We start from the raw sequence: 26,137 nt of genomic DNA, 5'->3' as shown, positions 1-26,137 counted from the left end.
GCCGGCTCGCCACTCGTCAAACTCCGAGTCCAGGAGCTGGCCGCTGATGAAGACCTCTCCAGTACAGCTCACAGGACACTCCTTACCCTGTACTTCATTTCAATCAAGCCCACTACAAAGCTATTGAGCCACTCAGTGTAATTCGCAAGCACCAAGCATGGATGTCGATACACCTCTAAATCGTCCTGTTTGTGGCTCCCCGGGCGTGTAGCTGGTTTTTTTAACCTCGTGTGATTAAGATGGACAAAGCAAAATGGATGGTGATTCATTTTGACTCACCAGGGAGGCTGGCGAGATGAGAAAGCTGTGCAGCTGGCACGTGGGCACACAAGGAATGATGTGTGGGCACAAGCCAGGGCACAGTTCACCTGGGCAGCCGCCGAGGGATACCACGACTAAATAGATCCTCAATTTTCTCCCCAAAAGGCAATAGGTACTCAAACAAATAGTACATCAATTATCAGACCTCCATGCATCACCTGATTCAGATGAATACACTGGGCAAGAACATTCCAAAACAGAAGTCAACCCATCACCGCCCAACGTCCGCCTGCCTGCCGAGTGCGAAGAGATGAATTCAAATCAGCTAGTCAGACAAAGTTGGGTGTCGGCCCAGACTCTTTATTCAGCAAAAGAGTAACTCAGAAACTCGGCAAAGAAAACTCGGGGGAGTTAAGAGCAGTCTGTCGCTAAACACACACACACACACACACACACACACACACACACACACACACACACACACACACATACACATACACATACACACACACAAACACACATACACACCTCACACACTTACACAAACACACATTCACAGAATCATACTCAAACATGCATGCACATGCACTAATTCACACAACCCCCCCCCCCCACACACACACACACACACACACACACACAAACACACACACATATGTTCACACACACGGATGCACACACATACACACACACGAACGCATGCACGCACATACACAGAGATACACACATACACACAGACACACACACATACACACACAACTAGAGAGACCATTTATTTCCCTATGAAAGCAGCAGGGCCACCTGGGCCTTGCATCGAAACTCCATCAATCTCCAGAAATGGAATCCAGTGGAGGGAAAAATCAAATTCTCATTTGCAAGACGCAGAGGAGAGGAGGGGTGCGAAAGCTCCAGGTACCTGGGAAGGCTAACCTCCCCGTGAACTCGCGGCGTCTAATAGTTTCGCTATTTGTCTACGACACTGACAAGCCGCGGGGACGATTAGACGTACAAGGTCGGAATTTCCTATTCAACGCCCTCTCTCGTGTGCATCGCGCTGATGTTTTTTCGACGCCTCTCTCTCTCTGCGGGCTGAACTCTAAGAATTGTTTTTTCCCCTCAGACATCACAACGAAAGGTAAACAATAAATAGGCAGCATATCCACATAATACCTCCACAAAGGCACAGATAACAACCCAATCAATATTAGACGGAGACGTATGGCAATACTTCACAAGATTAAAGAGAGAGATGGTTGAAGGAGCATCTACATATTTCACTGCGTAAAGCGGCGCAGTAGAAGATGGCTCAGGCGAGACAGCCGCAGAGAAAGGAACAGTAGATTCACTTGTGCTTAAAGCTCAAAATGACAGAGACTGTGGCATCCTCATATCCCAGCGAGTGATGTTAGCAAGAGGCAGATTGTTAGAGATTAATGGGGAATTGCAAAAGAGAGAAAAAGAGAAAGAGAGAGAGAGAGAGAGAGAGAGAGAGAGAGAGAGTGAATGAAGGAATGAGAGTAAGATACAGAGAGGGAGAGGGGACAAGCAAGTGGAGGGAGAAGGTGGAGGGGGGTTGGGGGGGGGGGGGTGCAGAGAAATATCAGCATCTGCCGCAGCACAGTGGCCTTCTGGGAGCAGCGTGAACTTTTGAACCCGGGCGGCAGAGGCAGCGATGTGCAGAGCATGTTGGAGTCTAATAACGCGTCCTCTTCAATTCATTAATGCTGAGCGAGTTGAAGGGAGGGGAGAGGAGGAGTAGGGGAGCGAAATAGAAGCAAAAGAGAGGGACACAGACAGAGAGAGAGAGAGAGAGAGAGAGAGAGGGACAGAGAGGGAGAGAGGGAGAGAGGGGCAGTGGTGGCGTCATCACAGCAGCAGTCATTTAGCATGCTTTGTGCATCCTGCTGATGACGAACACCTTCTCTCTCATTAGGGCCCCACACAAATGTGCAGCACAAAAATGGATCTGTCTTCCAGCATGGCGAGGCAAATGGACGCATCAGTGGCCATGAAAGTGGACAGATAGATGGACGCCCCAAAATCAATGAGTGCAGGCACAGATACCAACGCCCCTTGAGCACTGTCCGTATTGTAATGACGGATTGCGAAAAGCGACGGCACTGGTCAGTACGGCCCTGTTGCCATGGCTGGGGCTCTCAGTAATGTAGTCATGGTGCGCGGGCTGTAGACAGGTCAGAGTTCAGACAGGTCAGCGGCTGACCAAGCCAGCACCCCCGGGGTCAAAAGTTCAGCGGAGGGGAGGAAGTCCGGGCACTCTGGCCGAGAGGAGCATGCCTGGCCCTCACAAGCGGGAGATAAGTGGCTAACTGTGTTTATACCAGCTGACCACCCCCCCCGCCCGCCACCCTTCTCTCTCTTGGAGAGGACAGCTTACACACACTCCTCACACACACATACAAAAAACACACACACACACAGGGCTCAGACCCCACTCCCACTACCGGGGTCACACAAGGTGCAAGCTCGTCACTACACACGCCTCCTTCAAGCGCATGCATCTATAGCTCCTGTACCACAACAAACCCATCTGAATCTGGTGGAGTGAAGCCATTTTTATCAACTTGCTATATACAAATTCTGGGTGAAATGACAAAAATAAACTTAACTTTAGTGTAGTCAAAGTTGGCATAAGGTGCACTCCAGCATCACGTCCTTTAATGGACCCTCCACTGAGTTATATGTTTTTCCGGACAGAAAACACATTCTTCTCCACAACTACAATGGACAAGTTCTCCACATCCTCCACAAAGAGGAGGAAGAAGAAGAAGAATGCGCTCATATCGAGCTTTTCTCTTTTAGTGCTTGAGTGACACTTAATTGGCAGCCCTGCGATACATTAATTTATCGATGAAACCTCTTTTTGAACTCTCCGGAGATGAATTACGCGCGATCAATTTCGCCCCACCAATCCGCCAATTAATTTAAGGCCCGGTGAGCCCCCTTGTAAATCAAATTTACATTTCGATTATCTAATTTGCAAATGAGGCACGACCGCACTCAACCTCCATCCCGGACGCTCCCTGCTGCAGCCTCAGCCAGGCAGAGAGGCTGTTCGGTGGCGGGGGCCAGGGTTATGGAGCCTGGGGACCGCAGCTTTTGTTTCAGGACATACATCTCAGTCAGCCCTCACAATGGCTGCGGACCATGTGCGACTTGTGATAGCGAGCGCACACACGCACATGCACACGCACACGCACACGCACATGCACGCACAGGCGAAACCCTGGACTCCTGGCTTTTTCCCTCCGTACATGAAGAAGTGCTTGGGTGATCCATACCGACCATCAAGCTGATCAATAGGGACGAGAGGGGTTTTTGATGGGCTGCCATACACCCATACCCCCTCACACACACACACACACACACACACACACACACACACACAGTCAGAGACTCACAAGTCATCAAAGGCAAGGAGTGCTGGTGCTATGTGTCTCGCAAGCATCCATTAAGGGCGTTCACCTGACACATCAAAAAGCCCTCCGGCGGACACGCACAACACAGATTTGCCCCTGATAACTTACTTCCCGTATCTAACCCCACCACCACCAACACCTCCATCACCTCCACCACCACCCGAGACTCTCAGTCTTCCTCTTCCCTTTCCCCTTCCCTTTTGCTATCTGGCACAGGGAAGGGTGGGTGGGGTTGTGTGTGAAGTAATGGCGGCTGGCTGCCGTGGAGGGTGGAGGCTCCAGGAGTGGAGGCTGCCTGCCACCCAGACGAGGCGTCCACGAGGAGGCTGGAAGCTCGGGGAGGCACGGCCGGGTCAAACGCGCGGTCTGCGGGTGAAACGCAGTTCACATTAGCATACAGACAGGGGCCCTGACAATGGAGCGCCCATCTGTCCCTGTCAGGCATTACAAATCTGGTGTCAAGCGCTGCTCTGGGGATGGAGAGAGAGAGAGAGAGAGAGAGAGAGAAAAAGAGAAAGAGAGAGAGAAAGGCAGGCTGCAAGCACGAGTCAAATGAAATAACACACAAGCTGACTCCTCCTGCTTGTGTGTGCATGTGTGTGTGTGTGCGTCTGTATGTGTGTGTGTGTGAGTCTCTAAGTGTGTGTGTGTGTGTGAGTCTCTAAGTGTGTGTGTGTGTGTGTGTGTGTGTGTCTCAGCCAACAGTCATCTTACAGCACAAGGAAAGAGGGATGGAAGGGGAAGGAAAGAAAAGAAAGGGAGGGAATGTTAAAGACAGAGGGAGTAAAAAAGACAGTGAGACAGAAAGGAGTAGTGACGAAAGAGAAAGAAAGAGAAACAGAGGAAGTCTGCTTCCACCCACGCTTTGCCATGCAATGGCCGACGTGTTTTGGGTGGAAGGTGCTCCGGCTGAACCCTTGAACTGTGTTTGCCCTGCTGCTTCTCTCGTCCCAAGGACAGCAGGTGAAGGAGTGTCACTGTGTAGTCACAGCCTTACCTCAGCTTTTACTGCTGACCTCAATCTCGAGGGGGGCAGGAAAAATATCCACCGCATGATATGATCGTGCCGAGCGAAAAAAAAATCAAAACAACTAAACGCCGCTGTTTAGTGCTTCTGTTCCCAGCGTGATCTAGTGAGAGGCGTGGGAACAGAAGCTGCATGGAAATTGGGCAGCGAAGCATTCAGAATTTATGTAAAGGTAATACGTGCTTTATTTCGGCGGCCATATTTGTTCCTGATGCGCGCATTGCACCAAAGTCCTTTTTTCCCCCTATGTAATAGGAAAGAGACGAGCCATTTGATTGGAGGCTGCTACTGGGTGAACCTAAAGTGAACCCTGAACTGCACTTGCCCCCGACAATCATTATCTTTATTGAAAGAATGACACATTTTCATTCAACAGATGCTAAACCCCCCACAACCCCCGAATGACTCTAGCCGCCTCAACTAAAGCGGAACTTTCACTGAGGGGAGGCACATTAAAAGAAATCAGAGGGACATCATTGACCTACTCTTGCCCTTGTGCTACAAATGTAAGTCTAACATATATATATATATATATATATATATATATATTATATACACAAGGGTGGAGGGTGAAGGGCTTGAAGGGGTCATGGCAGACTATGCCTTGAGTGGAACAGCACGGTCTTTGGTTGATTACTGCAGCAACCAAGCTAATTAGCGTAACGTCTAGCACAACTACCTCAGAAACAATGGCTTTGTCAGACATTGTTTTGTTTGTTTTGCCTTAGGATTTATAGACTATGTGGATCTATCGGACTAATATGTACATGCAAATACTGCATGTATGAATAAAATCATGGATGTAATAAAACAATATCCAAATCTACAAAACCTGCACAGTCATACAATTAGAGGCTTTTGAAATTGAGAGCTGTGTGAGGAGGGTTACGAGCATGTCATTTCCCAAGGGGTGAACACCAGATGAACTCTGAACTCCAGTTAGCCCCTCATCATTGCGCAGTAAGAGAGTAAGACAGAGAGAGAGAGAGAGAGAGAGAGAGAAAGAGAGAGGGAGAGTGGGTGAGACAGAGAGAATGGGGGGAAAACCCAGACTGAGAGAGTGGCGTAAGGGGGGGGTGGGGAGGACACACATAGCACATATAGCAACACCCATGATGCATTGAGGTGGCATGTTTGTGCTGTTTTAAAATGCCCTCTCCTTCGCACTGCTCTAAGGGGCTCTGCTGCAGCAGATGACAGATAGGCCCAGGGAAGAGCCAGACGCGGGCCCTCAGGTACCGGCTTGTATTTCCATCCCAGCTGGGAGGGCAGAGGAGCAGAGGGATCATCAGTCACGGACCCCCTGGCCTGGAGCTACGGCTCCACGGCGTACCCGCTCCCCGAAGCTGAGTGATAGAAACCAGCCTGCCGATGCCGCCGCCGCCACCGCACCCTGGCCCACCGCGGAGATGGAAACGTGACCACCCCAGCAGAAACACACACATTCATCCTGCCTTTTACACCGCCTGAAAAAAAACACCTCTCTCTCTCTCTCTCTCTCTCTCTCTCTCTCTCTCTCTCTCTTTGTCTCTTCCTTTCTTTCCTTTCTCTTTTTTTCTTTTCCCATACATTACCCATAGCCCAGTATATCTTCCATACATTCAGTCACTCTACAGTCATCCACTGTAAATCCATAAACTCATACCGAACCCAATATGAGCATTGCCATTTATTAACACACAACCTGATATAAACAGAAAAGACAGAGAGGTGACCAGGTGACTGCCCACACACACAATGAGCCCTGCACCTTCAGCCATAAAGGAGACCAAGTAGCCTATTGAATCCACCCAGATTTGTTTGCACTGGCCACTAGAGGGAGCTCTTCCTCCCTTTTCTATCCCAGCTCTTCCCATACCCATGGCTCTTTCCCCCCTATCCCCAGCCCCAGCCCCAATGTCTGCTGGCAGCTCCGTGGGAAACCACCAGGGGGCGATCTGTAACTAGACACCTCCAGCGTGATGTTCCTCCAGCACGCCTGCAAAAGAACTTTCATCTCCCTTTTCAAATTAAGCACGTTCTCCCAAAAGCAATAAGAGGCCAAATGTGGAACTATCTCCAAGAGACATAGCATAAAAACATACAACACACATCCAAAAACCCTCACACACGTAAAGACACGACCCAACACACTCATGAACCACACACACACACACACACACACACACACACACACACACACACACACACACCGAGAGAGACTCCCACACAATGCTTTTTACTCACACTCCAAGGATCCCTCCTCCTGGTAGTCGGAGGCCACGGAGAGGTCGTCGGAGGGAGCGGAGCGCCCCAGGCTGTTGCTGTGATTGTCATCGGAGCTATCCTCATGTCTGGACTCCGCTGTGGGACATAACAAAGGAGTCAGCATAGCACGCACACACACACAGACACACATGCATGCACAGACAGACACATATACAAGCATATGCACACACAAATGCTCACAAATAAATACACACACACACACACACACACACACACACACATGCATGTACGTACATAACACACACGTGTGTGTGTGTGTGTGTGTGTGTGTGTGTGTGTGTGTGTGTGTGTAAATAAAGTATAAATACATAAATGCTCACAAAAAATGCAAACACCCTCTCTCACACACACATATACACACACGTGCATGTAGAACACACACACAGAAGACACAACAGGAGTGGATTACATAGCACGCATAGAGGAAGCGCAATGCCATTCGACCTGGGTTAAACTTCCAGCAGAGACTGATCCGTTCCACCCGTGCTCTGCAGGAAATGTAGACCCATTTGTTTCAGCGGAGAATTCATTGGCAGTTGTCACATAAATATAGCATAGCCTATGGCCCACGGAGCACAGCAGTTTTCTAAATCAGTGACACGGTCTTGATGTCAGTTAAAGATAGAGTCATGTCTTCTCCATTAGTCATGTGTTATCTGGGGAGACTGATAAGGGGAGATGAATAACACTCGACCTGACAAACAAACTTGACCAGCATCATGAGAAATGAGAGATGCAGTCACTGTGAGACTGCCAGAGGAGCTGAGAGAGAGAGAGAAGAGAGAGAGAGAGAGAGACAGAGAGAGAGAGAAAGAGCACTAAGAGAAAGACACATAGCTCTCCATTCACACATAGAGGACATACGTGTACGTGTACACACACACACACACACACACACACACACACACACAACTTGACAGTAAAATATTATATAAAAATATCACAAGCTCAAATCAAATGCTTTACTTACATCTGAAAGGAAACTCCTGTGGATTTCTGCAAAAACACAAATTAACCCAGATTAAATTTGTAAGACATTTACATCCATAATCCAGTGAACGCAACACAATGGCTCAGGGGCTGAATCACTAACCCAAGCAAGTCATGAAAGAGGCAGGCCGTCTACTGACATCTTATTGGCGCTAACAGGCCAGTGTTTATATCTTGGCCATAAACCTCTGAGAGATTAGCATACAAGTGATGGGGTGAAAGTACATGCACAGCAGAATATGTCAGAAGATGTCAGAATAACACATCTTTGGAAAATGCATTCCATTTAGTTAAGCGTAATATTATTCTAACATTTGATTGTGAAATAAACCAAACAAATTTAAATGAATGAGTAGTTTATATTTGGGGCATTAAAAATGCTTGGTTGAAAATAATATATTTTCGATATAAAAAAAAATGTTTTTGCAATCAATGTCTACCTGTTGAAATTCTCTTGCAAAACGGCATCTACTATAAAATAGCAGCCTTCAAACACACAGTTTTTGTTTCCGTGTCTCTTTCAACAAAACCACAACCTCAGACACCTAACTGGTATTGGTGTCAAATGTGCTGTGTGCAATCCCACCAGACTCTAGCAAAACATTCAACTTCCTGTGTCTTTTTGTCAGCTCTCAAACACTTCCTGTGCATTTCACCTCCTTACGTCTGTACAGTTGGCAGAGAAGTGACTGAATTTTCCTTTTTGCCTTCTCACTGCTATATTATTATGTCTGTACCTCATCAGAATAACTCATGTCTATTCTAACAGACATTAAACATATCTTTAATTACATATCAAATGTCTCTCCTGAGTCACTGTTGCCTGGTGACAATTTCCTTTCTATTTTCATGTAATTTTAATTCAAATGAATATGACTCTTAAATCGTCTTTAACATCACTGTCTGCATTTGAAATGATGACATGAGTACAAAATGACTGCAAAATAAAGATGGTGGCACCATGTTACATGTCCATGTAAGACATAGCACATAGGAGGATGTGCATGACACAGTGCATACACAGCGGCCTACCTGGTGTGGACCACACGGAAGTTCTTCAGGAGTATCTGTCGAGTCTCGCTGGCATGTCTGCTGAGGTTTTCATCCTGGAGAATGCTGGAGACAAACAGCTCGCAATCTGAGAAAAAAGGAAACAAAAGTCAGCAACTGTTAACCATCCTATCCACACAAATTGATGAATTATTGCATCTCACAGAATATGGATAATCTATACAACATATACATAAATAGATAAATGAATAAACTGATCCATCCTGTGATAAAAACAGGTAGGAAACTACCACTGTTTTTATGGGTAAATATGACTACCTAATATATCTGATACAGGATTATTATTCAATAGCAGTGAGCATCAGTGTTATGGTCCATGCAAATGCCTGTCAGTGGATCAAGTTAGGTGACTCTTTTGATGCAAATTCTACAGATGGTGTTCCAGTCCAACCAATACTTCTATTGTACTTGGGAAAATCAGATAACAGTTGGTTGGCATTCCCACTGGTGGTAAAAACTCTTTCCTTTCATATTGCTATATGAGAGATATATAAGAATATTGGTATACTAGGCAGCTTATCAATGAAATAAACATAACCAGGTTAGCAATCAGAGACAGAGGATTCATTTCAACTCAAGGATCATCAAAAGTGAGTTTAATCACACAAATCAAACATTCAACATGGATATCAGAAATACTACTGCGGAACTACAACATTCAATATTCATCTTTTGAGGACAATATATGATTCATAACAAGACATAGCCCTAGATCTAAAACAGAGTTATATGCCTTGCCAAAGCTATAAATATATTTTCTGAACAAAGTCAATAAATCTTCAGTGTCTCTTGTTATAGTCAATTAAGCAATGACATAAAAAAAGTGTCAGATATTAAGATGCAACTGTAAAACTTTGGATATCTTGTCAGTGAGAGCATATTACTGGTAGTCCTACTACCTTCCAAAAGTCTTCTGATATCATCTGAGAGGGTCCCCATTCCTCTTCCTCTTCAGATGAAGTGGCAGCTTCGAAAAACGTCCGTCTTTGAAAGTCTGTCCGTCTTTGAAAAAGTTTTGACGTCCAGAAAGGATGACCTGAGACACATGCGAGATCTCCGTCACTGAATTTTTCACTGAACTTCACTACAGCTTTTCACAGCTCATTCACTGCACACTGTTACCCGTAAATGAGTCACACACACACACACACACACACACACACACACACACACACACACACACGCACACACAGAGAGACACTGATACACAGCCATAGAGTGAGCGAGAACAAAGAACAGAGGAAGTATGCTGTAACAGTGGTTTTATGCACTAAACAAGAAGAGATGCTACCATGGTAGAGGCTCATCCTAAACCATTTGTCCTAAAACATTATAACATATGTTAGAAATGATAACATAAATTACAGAATTATATATTATACATTTTAACATATTACAAAGCTATGGCCAACTTAAATGATTAGAATTGTTTCACAATCTGCAGATTTTTAAAATAACATGCCTATGCATTGTATAGTGGAACATGTCTGACAACTGAATGTTGCTTTGTTATGTGTCACTTACTTTTGCTTTAAATACATCAGGTCATATGAAGACCATTTATAAGCATATATGTTTGTGATGACAATGTTGAGATTGAACAATAGACATAAAAAAAAGAAAACCAAGAATATTTGTGTGGTAATATTTGGCATTATCTAGGGTTGTATACAAGGTGACATAACAAGATCTAACTGCGACCTCTGTACTAACCAAGAAGGAAACAGTGTTGCATGATAGGCAAATGCAAGCAAATAATAGTGCACCTGAGATCTCCACTATAATAAAACACACTAATTGTCCCTTTTTATCAGTATAAAGCCAGTAAAATGTTTCCAACTAACCACTCAAGTGTGTGTATGCACACAATACTCACTGCAAACATTTCTGTGACCTTTGCCAAGAATTTCCCCTTGATTTTCATTTCAACAAGGGCCTGATAGGGGCTTGGGGTGGCAGGGACACCCCCACAAAGCCTACTTACAGTACTTCCTTGTGATATTGCATCTACCAATGTGCTTCAGCTGTCAACAAAGAGTGCTTTGCTACTTTATGAGTATAGTTGACTATGTTGTATTCCTTTTTACAACTAAACAGTTTGGTTATTAATAATGCACATTTTAGTGCTGAAACTCGGGCTCTAATATTTATACTGTTTTACTTTTACGTTTATGTGCCATCCTTCTGAGTCTGTGCCCCCACCCTAACCCGACCACCCCATTCGTTTTTTCAAGAACTGACACTGCATTTCACAATTACAATGTGACTGGTTGGTGATATTTGCTATCAATGGGTGAAGAATAGATAAATAGCACACAACGTGAACGTAGTAGGCTACTCGTTCTCCGAAGTTCATGGTTCAAATAAAGGAACAAGTCTCCGAGTGCCTGCCAGTGATTGTAAATGTTTCCTATACACATCACATTAAGGGCCTATTTACCACAAAACATCATATTGCAACACTTCTGGCGTGCACAGGTTTTCAGTTGTTTTTCCACAGAGTTGATTTCATATTTGTCGACAAACTTTAAAGGGATCAGGTGCAGGCCTACCCTCCACGTTATTCTAGTAGCTAATGTGACAGCCATGCTGTCATGGGAGCAATACTCCATTGCACTGCCATCTTGCTCAATGGGTGGTGGCGTCTGATTGATATCAGTCAGTCGCCCATGACGCATCTTACCTGCTAGTTTGTTTCCGTAAGCTACGTTGCCCTGCAAACTGCGTTTTTGGAAACATGTAAAATTATGACGTTTCTTTCTTTCATGTAGGTCCTAACTCCTATATTTGATGAGATACGACTTACACATAATAGGTTATGTATCCTATTTCTGAGAGTCAGCTTACGGTGAGTAACAAACTAGGCCTACTAAAAATAAAATTCCAGATAGGCCTACTTAGTGAAAGACTTACCAAAGGACGTTGGTAAAGATGGCAAGCTCTCGAATATCAACGAAGCTGTAATGACATGAGGGTTGTATTATAAGTTACGGCACACACCTCTAGGGGGCATTATGCTCTATCTACCAGAAACGGAAAAAGCACAGTAGGCCCTATTTGAAAATGTTATCACAGTGGAGACTGGCGACAGAATTTCATTCCAAGTTTTTCATCAACTCTGGAAACTTGATGTGAGCGTTAAAGGCTGAACTGTTGACCCTGACCAACTGTTTGTGCTGCCCTAGCCATGCAGGAAATGGGTGGTTTACACAATGGGGGTGGCTCTTTACATAAGAAGGGAGACCTATTTTTGATTGTCCTACTTGTCATTGCCAACTGTGTCTTCACATGTCAGATCTGAGGTGATGCTATGTGTGTGTGTGTGTGTGTGTGTGTGGCCATACATTGCAGTTATGAATACAAACCAACCTGGGGTTATTGGAATACTAGTATGCTGTTAATGAGTGCAGACACAAACAAATATCATACAGATACTGGTTTTACACATGCTATCCACTTAGACTCCAACTCATGTAATGAATGACAATTAATACAGTTGCATTAGACAACATTAATTTTCTCAAGGTTAAATTGAAAATATCCTTTCAACAAGAAACAAAAAAGACAACAGTAGAAGACCCGAAGCGGAGTTGAAATTCCACTGGGGGACATGCCCCCTTGACCCCAGTCTCACTGTCCCTGCAGCCAGAGCCCTGGAGAAGGTAAGAAAGAGGGAGGAATGAAGCCCCTTGCCTCTCTCTCCCCCTCCCTCTCCCTCTCTCTCTCTCCCTCCTTCTCTCCCTCCCTCTCAGGACCCAGCCTCCTGCCTGCTGGGCATGGGCATATGAAAGGAGCCTGCCTTTGTAATCTACCCGGGATTACACCGCCCAACAATACAGCGTTGAATGGGTGACAAAGGCCCGGTATCAAACACTGGCCTGGGCTGATGAGAGGAACCTGCTATGATCTCCCACCACCAGCGCCTTCATCTGGCTCTCTCATCTCCCCGAGAGCAACCCTTTGCCATTCGCTCGCTCTCCCTCTTTTCTTCTCCGCTTCTCTCTTATCTTGAAGAGCAGGCTCTTCTCCCTTTTTTTTGACCTGCCACCTCCCCCTCCTCTCCTGTCCTCTCCTCTTCTCTTTCCTCTCCTCCCCTCCTTCTCTGTATCTGACCATTCCTTTCATTTACGTTTCACGGACAGGAGGGCTGGGTCTCTCTGATCTGATAGGGAGTAAGCAACCACCCATACACACACACACACACACAAAATCACCCTTAAGGTCTCTCCATTCATTCCACAGTGGTACTGCCATGTAAAAGGGGAAGATCTAGCTGATAAACTTTTGATTGATTTTCATTTTCATTGATTTTTGACGCCTATGGAATCACAATAGTACACACACACACACACACACACACACACACACACACACACACACACACACACACACACACATACACATACACACACAGGAAAAGCCCCTGGTTCATTCTGAGCCACACTCGCTTGTCAGCACTGACCTTTTGAACCTCTATTTGTTTCTAATTTTCCTCCTGCTTAGGCACTTCAGAAACAATTCGCTAGCAACACCAACAAGATATGTGAGCCTGTGCTTTAGGGGCCTTTGTGGTGAATGTTTGAGTTTCCTAAGGAGAAAAAAAGCATGATTGTTTGTTCTAGGGATTTCCTCAGACATAAATGTGTGTCCTCGCCCAAACCACAAACAGGTTGGGGGTGTCCTGAAGGATAGATCTGAAATAACTTGGAGCTGACAAACAGGTTCTTCTCTGATACATCCACTGAGAGCCCAAAATAGAGGGGAAGCAATTACTTAAAAATCGCTCAAAGGGGAGAGCTTTTGTTATCTCTTACACCATGTAGAAATCCCACTTTTAGTCAATTGAATTAACCGGGTACCAATTTAGTACAAATGGGAACCTAATATATCGAGGTGTGATAAAAAGGGCCACGTTCAGTCTACAACAACAAAGCTATGCCAGGTATTCCAGGTGTGCATTGGTATTGACATGCACTTCTGCCCGTTATAAGTCTATGTATCATCAGTGTTTGAAGCCATTATTTTAAGATAAAATAATAATTATATTGTATTGTATTAACTGGTTCTGGTTGTGTTTGAATCTTCGTCATTGAAGTATTTACTCTAATGTCCAGGACATGTCAATAATACTAAAATATATTTCATTGGAAAAAATGATGTAGGCTACATGCAGTAGTATCAGTCCCTTATGAGAAACATGTTGCCATGGTGATGGGTTCAATTTTTTTTCACCCTCTCCCACAGACTTTCCCCTGTTCCTCCTGTATGGAACAGACAGCTCTCCATCAATACACCATTCTTCTTGTTCATCCAATGGCGCATCTGAACCTGTTTGTAAACGCTGTATGTGAGCGTGACAGAGAAAACACATCAGCAATGGTGAGGTGAAAGAGGAAGAGAGAGAGAGAGAGACAGGGGGGCAAATGCAGAAGAGAGAGCACAAATTAAAAAAGGAACCTTGGACACAGAAGATGATTAGCAAAAAAAAGAGACAGAAGAAGAGACAGATTGGATGCTGGAACTGGGGAGAGACAAAGGCAGAGAGAGAGAGAGAGAGAGAGAGAGAGAGAGAAGCAGAGAGAGGGTTTGGGGGAATGGAGCATACGGCAGCCCTAATGATCAGAGGGAGTGTGGGATGTCACCAGGACTGTGTAACTGCCAGCGATTCCGCACACCATCGCCTGGGCTTGTCCTGCTGATTGGAATATAAAACACGAGGAGAAAGAAGGGGGGGGGGGGGTAGAGGGGAGAACAGATCTCCGAGCAGCAGAGCAGAGGGGGGGGAGGGGAGACTGGAACTGAAGCTGAAGCTGTCTCCACTGACACTCAGCCTTCGCTCTGTGTGTGTGTGTGTGTGTGTGTGTGTGTGTGTGTGTGTGTGGAGAGACAGACTTGGGAGCTAGCCAGCGAGACCGGCACAGTGTCACCGGCAAAATGAACTGTCACCTTTCATTTGTCACCCTTGGAGACGCACAATTGGCTGCACCGGGGCACGTGGCGAGGGAGCTGATCGAGTGGTGTCCATCACTGGCTCCCCTGTGAACCAGGCGGTGCATGTAACACCGGCACGTATAAATTATGCACACAAAAAGAGCCGAGCCAACGAGCGGTGGTGTCAATCTGACGCCGACTCCAACACCTCACTGCGGTGACCTGGGAGTAGCCGCCTCCTCGATCTTCCTCCGTTAGCGAGATCCCCCCCCCCCCCTCTCTCTCTCTCCCCCCCCCTTCTCCTCTTCTCTCTCTCTCCTCTTCATCCTGACACTGGAATGGAGATCCTCATTTTTTTTCATGAACGCCAGGGCCAATATCTGTCTGAGGGTTTGCTGGCAACTGCCAGGGCCCGCGCGCACGAGGGGTCTTGGATGCAATCCCAGGGATCGCATTAAGATGTAAACTCCAGCCCAATCACTTGTCCCTCTCACTTACCAGACTAATAGGGGAGCAGACTGATGGCGAGCACAGGCGGCAGCAAGGATGTGCTTGAGCGCAGACTTGGGAAGGAGAAACAGGGTGTGTGTGTGTGTGGGGGAGGCCAGGGGGGATGGGCTGGCGTACATTGTTTGGATGCAAGCCAGAGGGGACCAATGCACTGCAAAGGAGATGGCCTCAGATACTATCATCGTGATGTGGGCTCCATGAGTGTGACCTGAATCTTACATCTGCAATCCACTGCTCTGTGTGTGTGTGTGGGTGGGTGTGTGGGTAACAGGAGGTGAATGGCAGGTCACCATACCCCCACCTCTCAGTCTATGAATAGTGCATACAATGCCCCTTTGGTCCCTTTAAGTCCCTGTCCCCCCTGCGGAGTGACATGCTTCAGAGGGACTTGAACAAGACCCAGGAAGTCAAGCCAGGCATTTGATTTGTAAAAGACCTTGCAACAACTCTGCCCAGCATGGGGAGCAGGGCACTTCCTTCAGCTGGGCTACGGGATCTCAGGGCTAGAGGGTGGATTCAAGATGGTGGATTACAACAAAGGAAAAGGGCCCTGTTTGTGGAGGCTTTAAACATGTTTCTTTTTACACACACATCACAGCAACCCTTTTAATGTTAAATCCTACTGATCTGGTTTGAGGTATCTTCCTCCTCTTGTTTTCTGGAATGTTCTACTACCTGTACTACCAGAAATGGTGTGGGAATAAACAAAGACATGTAGAGGGTCACATCACCACTCACCTGATCAGGAAGGACAGCCATGAAATAGATCTGAGGCCAGAGGCATTCAGATTGACACCCCTGAGGGGATGACTTCAAATGGGATGTGGGAGAGGATTTGAGATCAATTACATTACATTTGGCTGACACATTTTTAACCAAACCTAAATATTGTGAAATGAGCGGTCGAGGAACTGTCTTTTTTCCACGTTATCTGCTGCTGTTTCAGTGTCAACCAGAAAATAAATTTGATTGCGTGCAATTGTGTTGTGAAAAGTAGTTCATGAGCAGAAACTGCCTCAAAAATAATACTACTGATTCACAGTGAATAAAATTCAGTTTTACCACATTACATTGGATTATTTATATATGCATGCAAACTTGTTAATTTGTGGTATATGTGGGTCCTAAACATCTTTATTTTTGCCTCTAGTCTGAAGTCTGTTTCTCTTGGTCAGTGTGTCTTTTTTCATCAGACCCACCTGGTTTGTGTCCTCTCCTTCTCCCTCCCTCCCTCGCCTGTCCACTGCTTGCTTTGCATTCTCCAGTGTGAGGTTTCGCGACATGCTGACAGGGCGGTGAAATGCCTTGTGCTCCTCTGCCGGCCAGCACATCTGTCTCTCCCTCTCTCTCTCTCTCTCTCTCCATGGAGCGGGCCTCTGTCCCCGGGCCCCGACACCTCCTCACCAGGCGCTCCGTGGGGGCTCCGTCCAGCTCGTCCCCTCCAAAAGGACAGGCATCGCACCCGGGGAATAAACCCTCAGAGTCTGCATCTATGGCAGTGCTGCCTGGCACCTATAGCAGAGTTTAATGCCATATGGCTGCAAAGAGGGTTTGAAATTGTATATGAGCAGAGTCCATGACTGTGGTGCATGCTTTCTGCGCTGTCATATTGCTCCATCAACCCAAAGTGGTGTGATATTGCCTTCTACAACCTCACCCCTCATAGTTACTCTAAATATTCTTTGTCGATACGAACGGTTTGAATAGAAAAATCCTTCATCATTACTCTCATAAACATTCATGAGTTAACAATACTGATGCCAGAAATGATTTTATAGGATCTCTAGATAACAAATATTTGTATTAAAGACTCACCATGGTCAGGGAGGAAATGGGCTATTAACTTCCTTATAAAAAAAAAGATTTTTATTTGTTTCAAATTATATAGTATAATTCAAATTGGGATCTAATGTATTTTCAAAACAGAAGTACAGGAGCTGGATCTGACCTCTGTCTCATTGAATCCCCCTCAGGCAGAGCGATCTAATGCTTTTTAGAGTTGATTTTGGACTGAACTCTGGGTGAACCTGGCCGGCAGAAAGGGCGCTGACGGTGCAGGGGCTGTTGGGGCAAGAAGTGAGCAAACCCAACACCCTGGGTAAATATTGAAGCAGTCCATCAGAGGAGCAGGGGCAGAGAGAGAGGGAGGGGTGAAACTGGGTTGTCAAGCCCCTGCAAACTTTTTAAAGCCACAACAAGACACCAACAGAGGAAAACTAATGATCTATTTAGATGTTTCCGGTGAACTTTCCTCTCTCTCCTTTTTATTTGTTTGTTTATTCATTTCAGTTTCGTCGGCTCCAGTCATTGCAGATGCTTTTAAACCCTGAGGTTCTTTTTTACGAGTCTTAAGTTTCACATAAATGATCTATAAAAGTACTACACTGATTAGTCAATCAAAAATGTTAATTGGAAAAGTGTTTTAAGAGGCCTGTAATGGGTGCAATGAGGATATCAATAAAATTAAAAAAACACCACACTTTTTTAAAACATACTTTTCAAAGTGTATCAAAGTAATGCCAACAAATGCATTATTACTTTGACGAACCTTCATAGCATGAGTCCTCATCATCCATAGGTTTGGGCTCTCTAGAGAAGAGGCAGAGGCAGTAAATCTAGTCAGGTGGTGTGAGACTCTGCTGTCATGAGTGTGTTTACATGTTTAGAAAGCCTGGAGGCTCTCAAAGGTGAAAGGGTCAGAGGAAGCCACCCAGTGTGCCGTGCAACATTCCACATGTCACTCTATCCAGAGTGGCCCAGGAGATTCAAATTAAGGTACAATTCTATGCACAACTGTCCCATAACAATGGGAATGACCCACCCCCTCTCTAGTATGAATGAAAATTGAGTCAATCAAATGCCTTTGTAGGTATAGAGTGAAAGAATGTAGGACAATTATGCATGGTCTTAAAAATAATACAATTTATTTACAAGTCTTTTTTATATAAAATTCATTTTGAGTTTGGTCACTTGAACATGTGTATGATTACACAGACTCTCCATCTCATTTTCAAACACACATCTGTACATGCATGCGTACATGCACACACACACACACACACACACACACACACACACACACACACACACACAAATACAGCATGTAGCCTAGTGCAAACTTTCTCACTGAGCATTGCAATAGTGTAACAATGTAGAGTCCACAACCAAGTAAACAACAATGTTACATGGTAAACATAATGTGCAATCTGTATTTAGCATCAATGGGAGCCTCATTTCCACAACTTCAGACACCAAAGTGCATCTGACAAATGTGCACTTAAAACCCGCTTCCTCTCCAATAGGGCCGAAGGTAAAAGTCAAGTCGGAAGGCTTTACTTCTATGAAGTTAATATAAATGTCCATATGCTCTAACGTTACTTGCATAAATCAGCTTAGAAGTGATGTGTCCGAGCTTGGTGACCCACTTGGGGACGAAGTGGTTGAGTTATCCGTGTTGTTTCCCGTGTCGCTGGCAGAGCCCCTTTTCACAAGGGCGACAGAGGGCCTGCTTTCTTTCTCACGCTTTTTCTGCTTCATTCTTCTATTCTGGAACCAGATTTTGACCTGTGTTTCGTTGAGATCCAAAGAGGCAGCCACCTCCACTCTGCGGGCCCTCGTCAGGTACTTGTTGAAGTGAAATTCCTTCTCCAGCTCGGTCAGTTGCTTTGTAGTAAAATTGGTCCGGATGATGTTCTGTTGTCCGTGGTTTCCGTAGTCAGTGACTTTAACTGTAAAACACATAAAGATCAACACAAGACCAACTCAAAATGGACAGCCTATCATGGTTGAAGTAAACAGTGTGGCAATGTAAAGTGGGCTTTCTAGCAATATAACAAGAAACCAAAGCAGTTGTTTTGAATTATAAAATAAGTTAAACTCTACCTGTTTTTGGTGGGTTTCTCTTAACTTTCATCCAATCGAAAGTTTTCCCGAACTGAGTTTGTTCTGAGTTACAATTCAGGTTACTGTCATTGTTTTGGGTAGGCGAATATTTGGAGTAAATGTTGTTATATCCTTGCGATGGGTCCTGCTCTCCACACCGAGTTGTCTGATATTGACTACTAGGCACTGGCCCAGGGGCGCCCTGGGCGTAAGAGCCAACGTTTCCTCCCATGTTTGGAACGGAGAATTCAGATGTGGAGAACATCAGTTCCTGCTCCTGACCCAAAACGTATTGATGGTGTCCATAGTCTACGTTCGGGCAAACCTGTGCGCTGTAAGTAGGGTTCCCACTCGAAACCACTTGAAGACCCAGGTTCACGTGGTGCGGTGTGTGCTGGTGATGTGAGAAGGTCGTGCCTTGGTGCTGATGTAACGCCGAGGCAGGATTCGCACCTATGGCGAGCCGTCCCTCGGTACTGTAACTATCACTGGTTGCACAAGAGCCTGGAGATAAAGAGGGTATGCATCCCTGGTCCATTGGGTGGCATCCAACCCTGGAACCGAAGGCGTTTGTCCCGCGGTTGTAAATCGTGTAATCAAGGTAGGAGTTCATTCTTGGGTTGTTCAGGCAGAATTGATGGCAATGGATCTGTCCTCGTTAATGGCTGTTCCGCGTGCCCTACAACCTCTGGGCCGTATGTCAAAGCTGAAAAAGTTCCTACCAAGCTCATATCACCTTAGTGACATGTCATGTGACCCACCGAGCACCAATAGGAAGAGAGCTACAGAAGTTTGTCTGGGCGTTGCAGTCGTCTATCAAACCCATTCTATTTGCATGAGAAAACACTTCTGTCACAAACGTCCATCAATCTGATATACAAGTATGTGTCAAATAATTATAACGTTGGTGAGGTTAATGATAATAATCATTAGGGTAACAGAGATACAGCACTAAAACTGAAATACCTATTCATTCACATTTAGAGTTTAGGCCTACAGGTAAACTGCAAAAGTTTGAGGAGGGGGATGAATGACAACAGATAAGTGTAAAGAGAACAATTATCTAGTTTACAAGGTGTGGACATTTTTGAATGAGCCATGGAAATTCTTGTTTAGCTGTAAAGTTCAGCTGCAAGATTTATCATGATCGGCTGTATAATTGGGAAATTATCTAGGCCTACTGTGGAAATGTTTTATGCAAAATGTTGACCAAGAATGCATAAAAGCTCACAATTTCTACACGATTACTTAACCAATGTTGATACAACGTGGTTGGTTAGGCTATATAATTTATTGATTTAGCATTTGAAGCACTTCAATAAGCTTATGTTACTCGTAAACAATGCTATTCGTTTTTTCCCTTTCAGATAATCATTGACAGGATTGCCGTTACGTATCTGTAGACTACCGTTTGCTCCACCTTCAAAACAGATACAGGGCCTACTGATAATCTAAATACAATGAAAGGGAAATGAAAAACACTTACGAAACAGATCTTGAATGACATCACATTCACAACATGTAGGCTCTAATTGAGCAATAGCTGAGAACAGGTTTTAAATGCATGTTTCACGTCCAGATATAGGCTATAGCCCATTCATCGAACTTCTATTCATCTATACATCCCACATTGTATTAATTTAATAAGAGGTAGCTGGCAATTAGGCCTACATGATCATAGGCTACTCAGTTTAGAGCTGGCCTAAATAATGACGCTAGCCTACATCATTTTATACAGACCTACACATTAAATATCTTATTTTACAGCAAAATCCAATGAGGCTAAATGTAATGTAAAATTACTTGTTAGTTCGAAAACAAACTCTATAGGTTTGAAGACTGAAATAATGGCAGTGATCCATCTAACCTTTAAAAGCCAAGTGACATCTGGTTCTTGAGAAACTCCGCCTGGCCTGAACAAAAGGGCCTCTTCATGAACCATTATCGCTTTTCATCCTAGAAAATAAACTAACTGCGATAGAGAACATGGCTAAATTCGAAACTTTTATGGTGCCTTATTTCTTCTGGATATTTGAGAAATGTTTAATGACATGAATAATCATTTCACTAAGAAATAATATCCCTATCCAATATCCATAACAACGACACGTCGATTTGACAAAACAGACGACTTTATTCAAGAATCTATTTGAAAACACACATTCCCCCATTACTTGCAGACAACGATAATTCTCTAATTCTACACCAAAAAAACTTTTCCAGAATATTTGTGTAGACAAGCCAACATCGAAACTCAACTTTCTAACTGTCATATACAATTTAAATTAAAGTGCAATTAACATAAATAAATAAACATTTAAATACATTTAATTACTGCAAACTCACCACGTGACAACAATATTAAAATTCAATCAATAATATAAATGTAGCTTATTGTCCGTTCAGAATGATCAGTATTGGTCAACCTGCGCATGCTTCTTTTTGTTACCCCTGTAGGGACCGCTGATAGTGTCAACTGTCCATTGTTATTGTGAAAACATGTTATAGCCTACGTAATGTGCAAAATATGACTACAAATGTGTTAACCTATCAGCTTGAATAAGTCTGTCCTGAGAATGGGTAGGCGAGTACTGTGTTTGCTGTATGTAGGGCACATCTGATTCGCACAGTTCATATTGTGGGCTGGCTGGCACTTGCACGGAGCTATCGAGGTCATGACACTCAATCTGTGACAAGTGATTGAGTCTGTAGACAGATGCTGGACTTTCATAGCTCTCTCCCACAAACCCTGGGCTTCCATGAACGCTGGGTGCTAGATAACTGCGATTAGATGCGTCGTGATGGTCATAAGCAGTCGAATTGAAGTATTTTTGTGAGGAGGGGCAAGACTTTGGGGTATTCGAGAATGTAGAGTGCATACCATACCCACCGCACTGAGACATGTTCAACGATGCCAGAAACATATCATCACTCTGACCAGCTGAGGACAGAGAATTAATAAAGCCTGTTCGCAAACATAGAGTGGGACTTCCACTGGGAGACGATTCTGGGGATGATGACGCTGATATCCCCTTAAACTTTTCATCTTTTTTATACTTCATCCTTCTGTTCTGGAACCAGATCTTAATCTGCCTCTCGCTAACGTTGAGTAGGTTAGCCATCTCGACTCGCCGTGGGCGGCACAGGTAACGATTGAAGTGGAACTCCTTTTCCAGCTCCACGAGTTGGGCGCTTGTGTAGGCGGTGCGAGCCCTTTTTGAAGCAGATGGAGTCGCAGGGCTTTTCCCGCCGTTGCCACTTTCCTCTAAACAAGAAATAAAATACCAGAGCACGTATTAATACCAATAACAGGCCTAAATTGAATGTGTATTTATGAAATAACGTTTAATCTCGAGTTGAAAACTGAGGGAGCCTGAATTCACCACAGTAGGAAACACCTGTAATGGTAGGCTGGCTGCCTACCCAAAACCGAAACATATTTCAGTCCTATTAATAAAAAATAAAAAAACAAATAGAACTGATATCTGATATCATTGCGTTATAATGAGTATGTATATAAACTCATACTACTGCTCCTCTAATGTGCCGATCATTAGCTGCAATAAATCATAAGTGACATGCCTACACGCACCGTTAACTGTATGCGCGCTTGGGGGGCTGCGCTTTACTTTAGAATTCTGCCTGGAGTCCTTCATCCAAGGAAATACTTGTTTGCTGGACTTGCTGTTGTGAATGAAGGACGAGGTCGTATTTCTTTCCTCTTGGACCCCCGGTTGTAGCAATGAGGTGTCGGAACTGAGGGTTGAAATGGCAGAGCTTTGAGGAAGGCCATTTGGTGGACATGCGCTTAAACAACCCGTATTCTGCGCACCAGATTCCCTGTGTTGGCATGGGGTGCAGTTACCAAAACACTGCAGTGAGCAAGCGGCTCTCTCCGACTGCGCTGAGGCTTGGAAACCAGGAGGCGCGTCATCGAAGCCAAATCCCTGAAGTGGGTAAGCGTCAAAACCCGAGGAGTCGACCGCGAGTGCTGTTTCCTGCATCTCCAGAGGTGTTTTTATCAGCTAAGGAGCCTGGACGCCTAAACCCTCTGAGGACACATCGGCACCAGAAGTCACGTGACAGTGCCGCTCCAAAGGCCTCTCGGAGGATGACCTGAAAGGTTAGGAGAACCACAGAATGAGAAAGCAGACATAAATCCATCTTCGCCACTGAAAAGCCTCCTGACATGAATGGAGGGCTCCCAGATGCAACGACACATACCAGGACCCACGTGCTCTTCTAAGCATCTAACGCCAAACAGACCTAGTTATTTTCTTCCCATAGCCTATGTAGTAGGCCTATACATTCTAATGATTTTGCAAATTAGATATAACACATGGTTTTTAAAGTACATATGTGTAAATAATGGTTGCTTCTTTTTGCTATTACCTGGCTTAAAACAGTTTGTCTAAATCACACAAAAACACATAGCATTGAAGGTAATCCATACACACAAAGTTCAATATTTCCTCTATGAATATGAACAAACCTTTTAAAATAATTCTTGGAAAGGAACAAAATCATGAAAATATTCAAGAATATTAGGTTATTTCGAAATGTTTTATACAGAAAATTACTGATAACCTGTTTGTTTTGATTATTAGCCTATGAGTAGTTTGGAAACTGTTACATTTATCTTGTGTAAAATAATGTAAACACCTTTGAATCATTTTAGGAAACACTAAAGGCAATGTAGGCCTACAAAGCCAAAGGGTTTCTTAGGCTCTACTAGTATCAAAGCTTCAAAAGAAAACTTTACACTGAGGTCTGCATGACAGACAAAGACATAACACTGTCGGGAACGCAGAACAAATGAATAATTCGACGAGTCTTTGAAAAGATATTCCTCAACGAATGTTATACCATTACTATATACTATAACATTACCATTATTTGATTTGGAATAAGGAATAAAGACCTACGCCACACACAATGTTCACTGCTAGAAATGAATGATATAAAAGAATATGTCACTACATTTAGCCTTTAAAAATGTCCCAATACCACGAACATCATAATCCATACCCCTCTCGATAGACAATTCTGTTTTGAAAAAAGGCATTCGAGTTATTGATTAAGAACAAATTATTTAAGTCGAATGCCCTCTCAAAGACTTAATACACAGTTTGTAAGAAGCACCGTTAAACAATGCATGTTTTCTGAATCATTGTAGATAATATAAGGCAAAAAAAAGAAGTATAGAAGTCTATATTTTCACCAGGAACAATATATCACAGTACTTGTGCAAAGAAAGGTTATTGTGTGCGTCCAGCAGTCACATCAGCGGGGAGAAAATGACTTACATAGCCTATGCGATATGCATAATGAGTTTACGTGTGGTCGACAGTCCAAGCTTGGAGAATTCACGATGAACTTGGTCATATGGTGATAAATCACAACAGGCCTATTCTACCGTTCACAAACAGAGCCTATTTTAGTCCAACTTACCTTAGAGCTTTAACTGGAGAATGCCCATATGCCGTATGCAATTTTACACATAAGCTTCCAGCAATCGACGAGCGACAACTTGCATACATTCGTTGGAAAAAAATACTGGTTATTGTTATCTTATTTTTAAATCTTATATCAACGACCCACCAATAAAAGCTTTCTTGCATTTCGCAAAAGAAAGTAAACCGTTTGCAGCTGAATTCATGTAGGCTATCCCTCTAGTGCCAGTGGCCACAGACACTACGTTAGCATCTTAGCAGCCTGAATCAGATCTTCGTGGTCAACAAGCGCAGCTTTCGCTGATAGGCTATTCCCCTTTCTAAAGGTTGGCCTATTTTCTAGTGTACCAACTAACTTCCACAGGCGAGATTATTTTTTAATCTTAATCTTATTCATAGTTGCAGTCTACCAGAAGAAAAGGGGACTGGTTATTGAGAACAACGTTGTCCAATAGAAGGCGCCTAGAACAGTGCTTCATTTCAACATCAATCCATCACTGTCAATGAAGGCTTGGTGCAGGAGCCAAATAGTTTTTTTTCTTTCAGTTTTCTAACACGTACTAATTTGTCCCTCAATATATTGTATCATGTGGACAGTCACGATTTGACTTACCAAAAGGGTGAACAGTGAGATCAGCTATGAAGACCTCAAGACCCAATAATGTTCTTGGTATGAAGAACCTAAAGTCAGGATTGACAGAAGAACAAAACTCATTAATCTGACAGACCATGATTTTTAATAGCATGTGGTAAACAAAACTGGGACGCAATTTTAAAGTTAATCTCGTCTTGTGATATTTTATTTTACAGGCGTGAATCTCTTTTGGGTTGGCAGTTCATAACTAAAATGTGTTGTCTCCATGATTTAGGCGTCCTATAATGTGACAACAATTAAGTCCGTGCAGAAAATGTCTCCGACCTGAAAGGCCATATCATTAAATCCTAAATGTCCAAGTGTTTATTGACAAATGTGTGCACAAGCAGATTTGTTCAACCATGAATAGATGAGAAAGCACAATGTTCTGCCACAAGGAACGGAAGTCTAACAACCAATGGACAGCGAGCATGGTTTGACGTTGGCAAGCAAGAGAAGCATTTCTAAACCACTTTGACTAAAGACAAGTCAGCTCAATTTTCAAGAGCTGAGGAGTGTAACTGGTGAAAGGGCTGACGGTAGCCTACTGAAAATCTCACCGTAAGCAATCGATACTAATTGCGCGGTGAATCAGACGAAAATCAAGCACTATCAGGATGCTGCAATGCAACTACAATTGACGTTATGAGCCAAGTCCAGAGATACAGAAGAG

The 26,137-nt window shown here is 44.1% G+C and overlaps 2 protein-coding genes across 2 annotated transcripts in view; both read right to left on the bottom strand.

The window, feature by feature from the left end:
* The window catches only part of skap1 (src kinase associated phosphoprotein 1), a 40,584-nt gene extending 30,361 nt beyond the window's left edge, over positions 1–10,223 (bottom strand). The window contains exons 1-4 of the mRNA XM_076298374.1: positions 9,954–10,223; positions 9,016–9,121; positions 7,964–7,989; positions 6,952–7,068 (exon numbers count right to left, since the gene is read on the bottom strand). Of these exons, the coding sequence (XP_076154489.1) occupies positions 6,952–7,068; positions 7,964–7,989; positions 9,016–9,121; positions 9,954–9,993 (289 nt within the window). The 5' untranslated portion in view covers positions 9,994–10,223. The remainder of the gene's footprint in view (positions 1–6,951; positions 7,069–7,963; positions 7,990–9,015; positions 9,122–9,953) is intronic.
* Positions 10,224–18,882: 8,659 nt separating this feature from the next.
* On the bottom strand, positions 18,883–20,085 carry hoxb1b (homeobox B1b). The gene is made up of 2 exons (XM_076298798.1): positions 19,378–20,085; positions 18,883–19,223 (listed from the first exon to the last, which is right to left on the bottom strand). The coding sequence occupies exons 1-2, from the start codon at positions 19,988–19,990 to the stop codon at positions 18,883–18,885; spliced, it is 954 nt and encodes a 317-aa protein (XP_076154913.1). The 5' UTR covers positions 19,991–20,085.
* Positions 20,086–26,137: the final 6,052 nt, after the last annotated feature.

The sequence above is a fragment of the Alosa pseudoharengus genome, unplaced genomic scaffold (genome assembly GCF_046254945.1).
Source record: "Alosa pseudoharengus isolate Yale_2024_CS ecotype anadromous, Long Island Sound unplaced genomic scaffold, YU_APseudo_1.1 YU_APseudo_1.1_scf_21, whole genome shotgun sequence".
In the NCBI taxonomy this organism is placed as follows: Eukaryota; Metazoa; Chordata; class Actinopteri; order Clupeiformes; family Clupeidae; genus Alosa; species Alosa pseudoharengus.
This window is presented reverse-complemented; position numbering and strand designations above follow the sequence as displayed.

Bases quoted from the DNA above. Each gene is read 5' to 3' on its own strand.
- hoxb1b (XM_076298798.1), bottom strand. From the start codon at position 19,990: ATGAACTCCTACCTTGATTACACGATTTACAACCGCGGGACAAACGCC. The intron at 19,224-19,377 runs GTAGAGTTTAAC...TGTGTTTTACAG, and splicing joins GAGAAACCCACCAAAAACAG to TTAAAGTCACTGACTACGGA.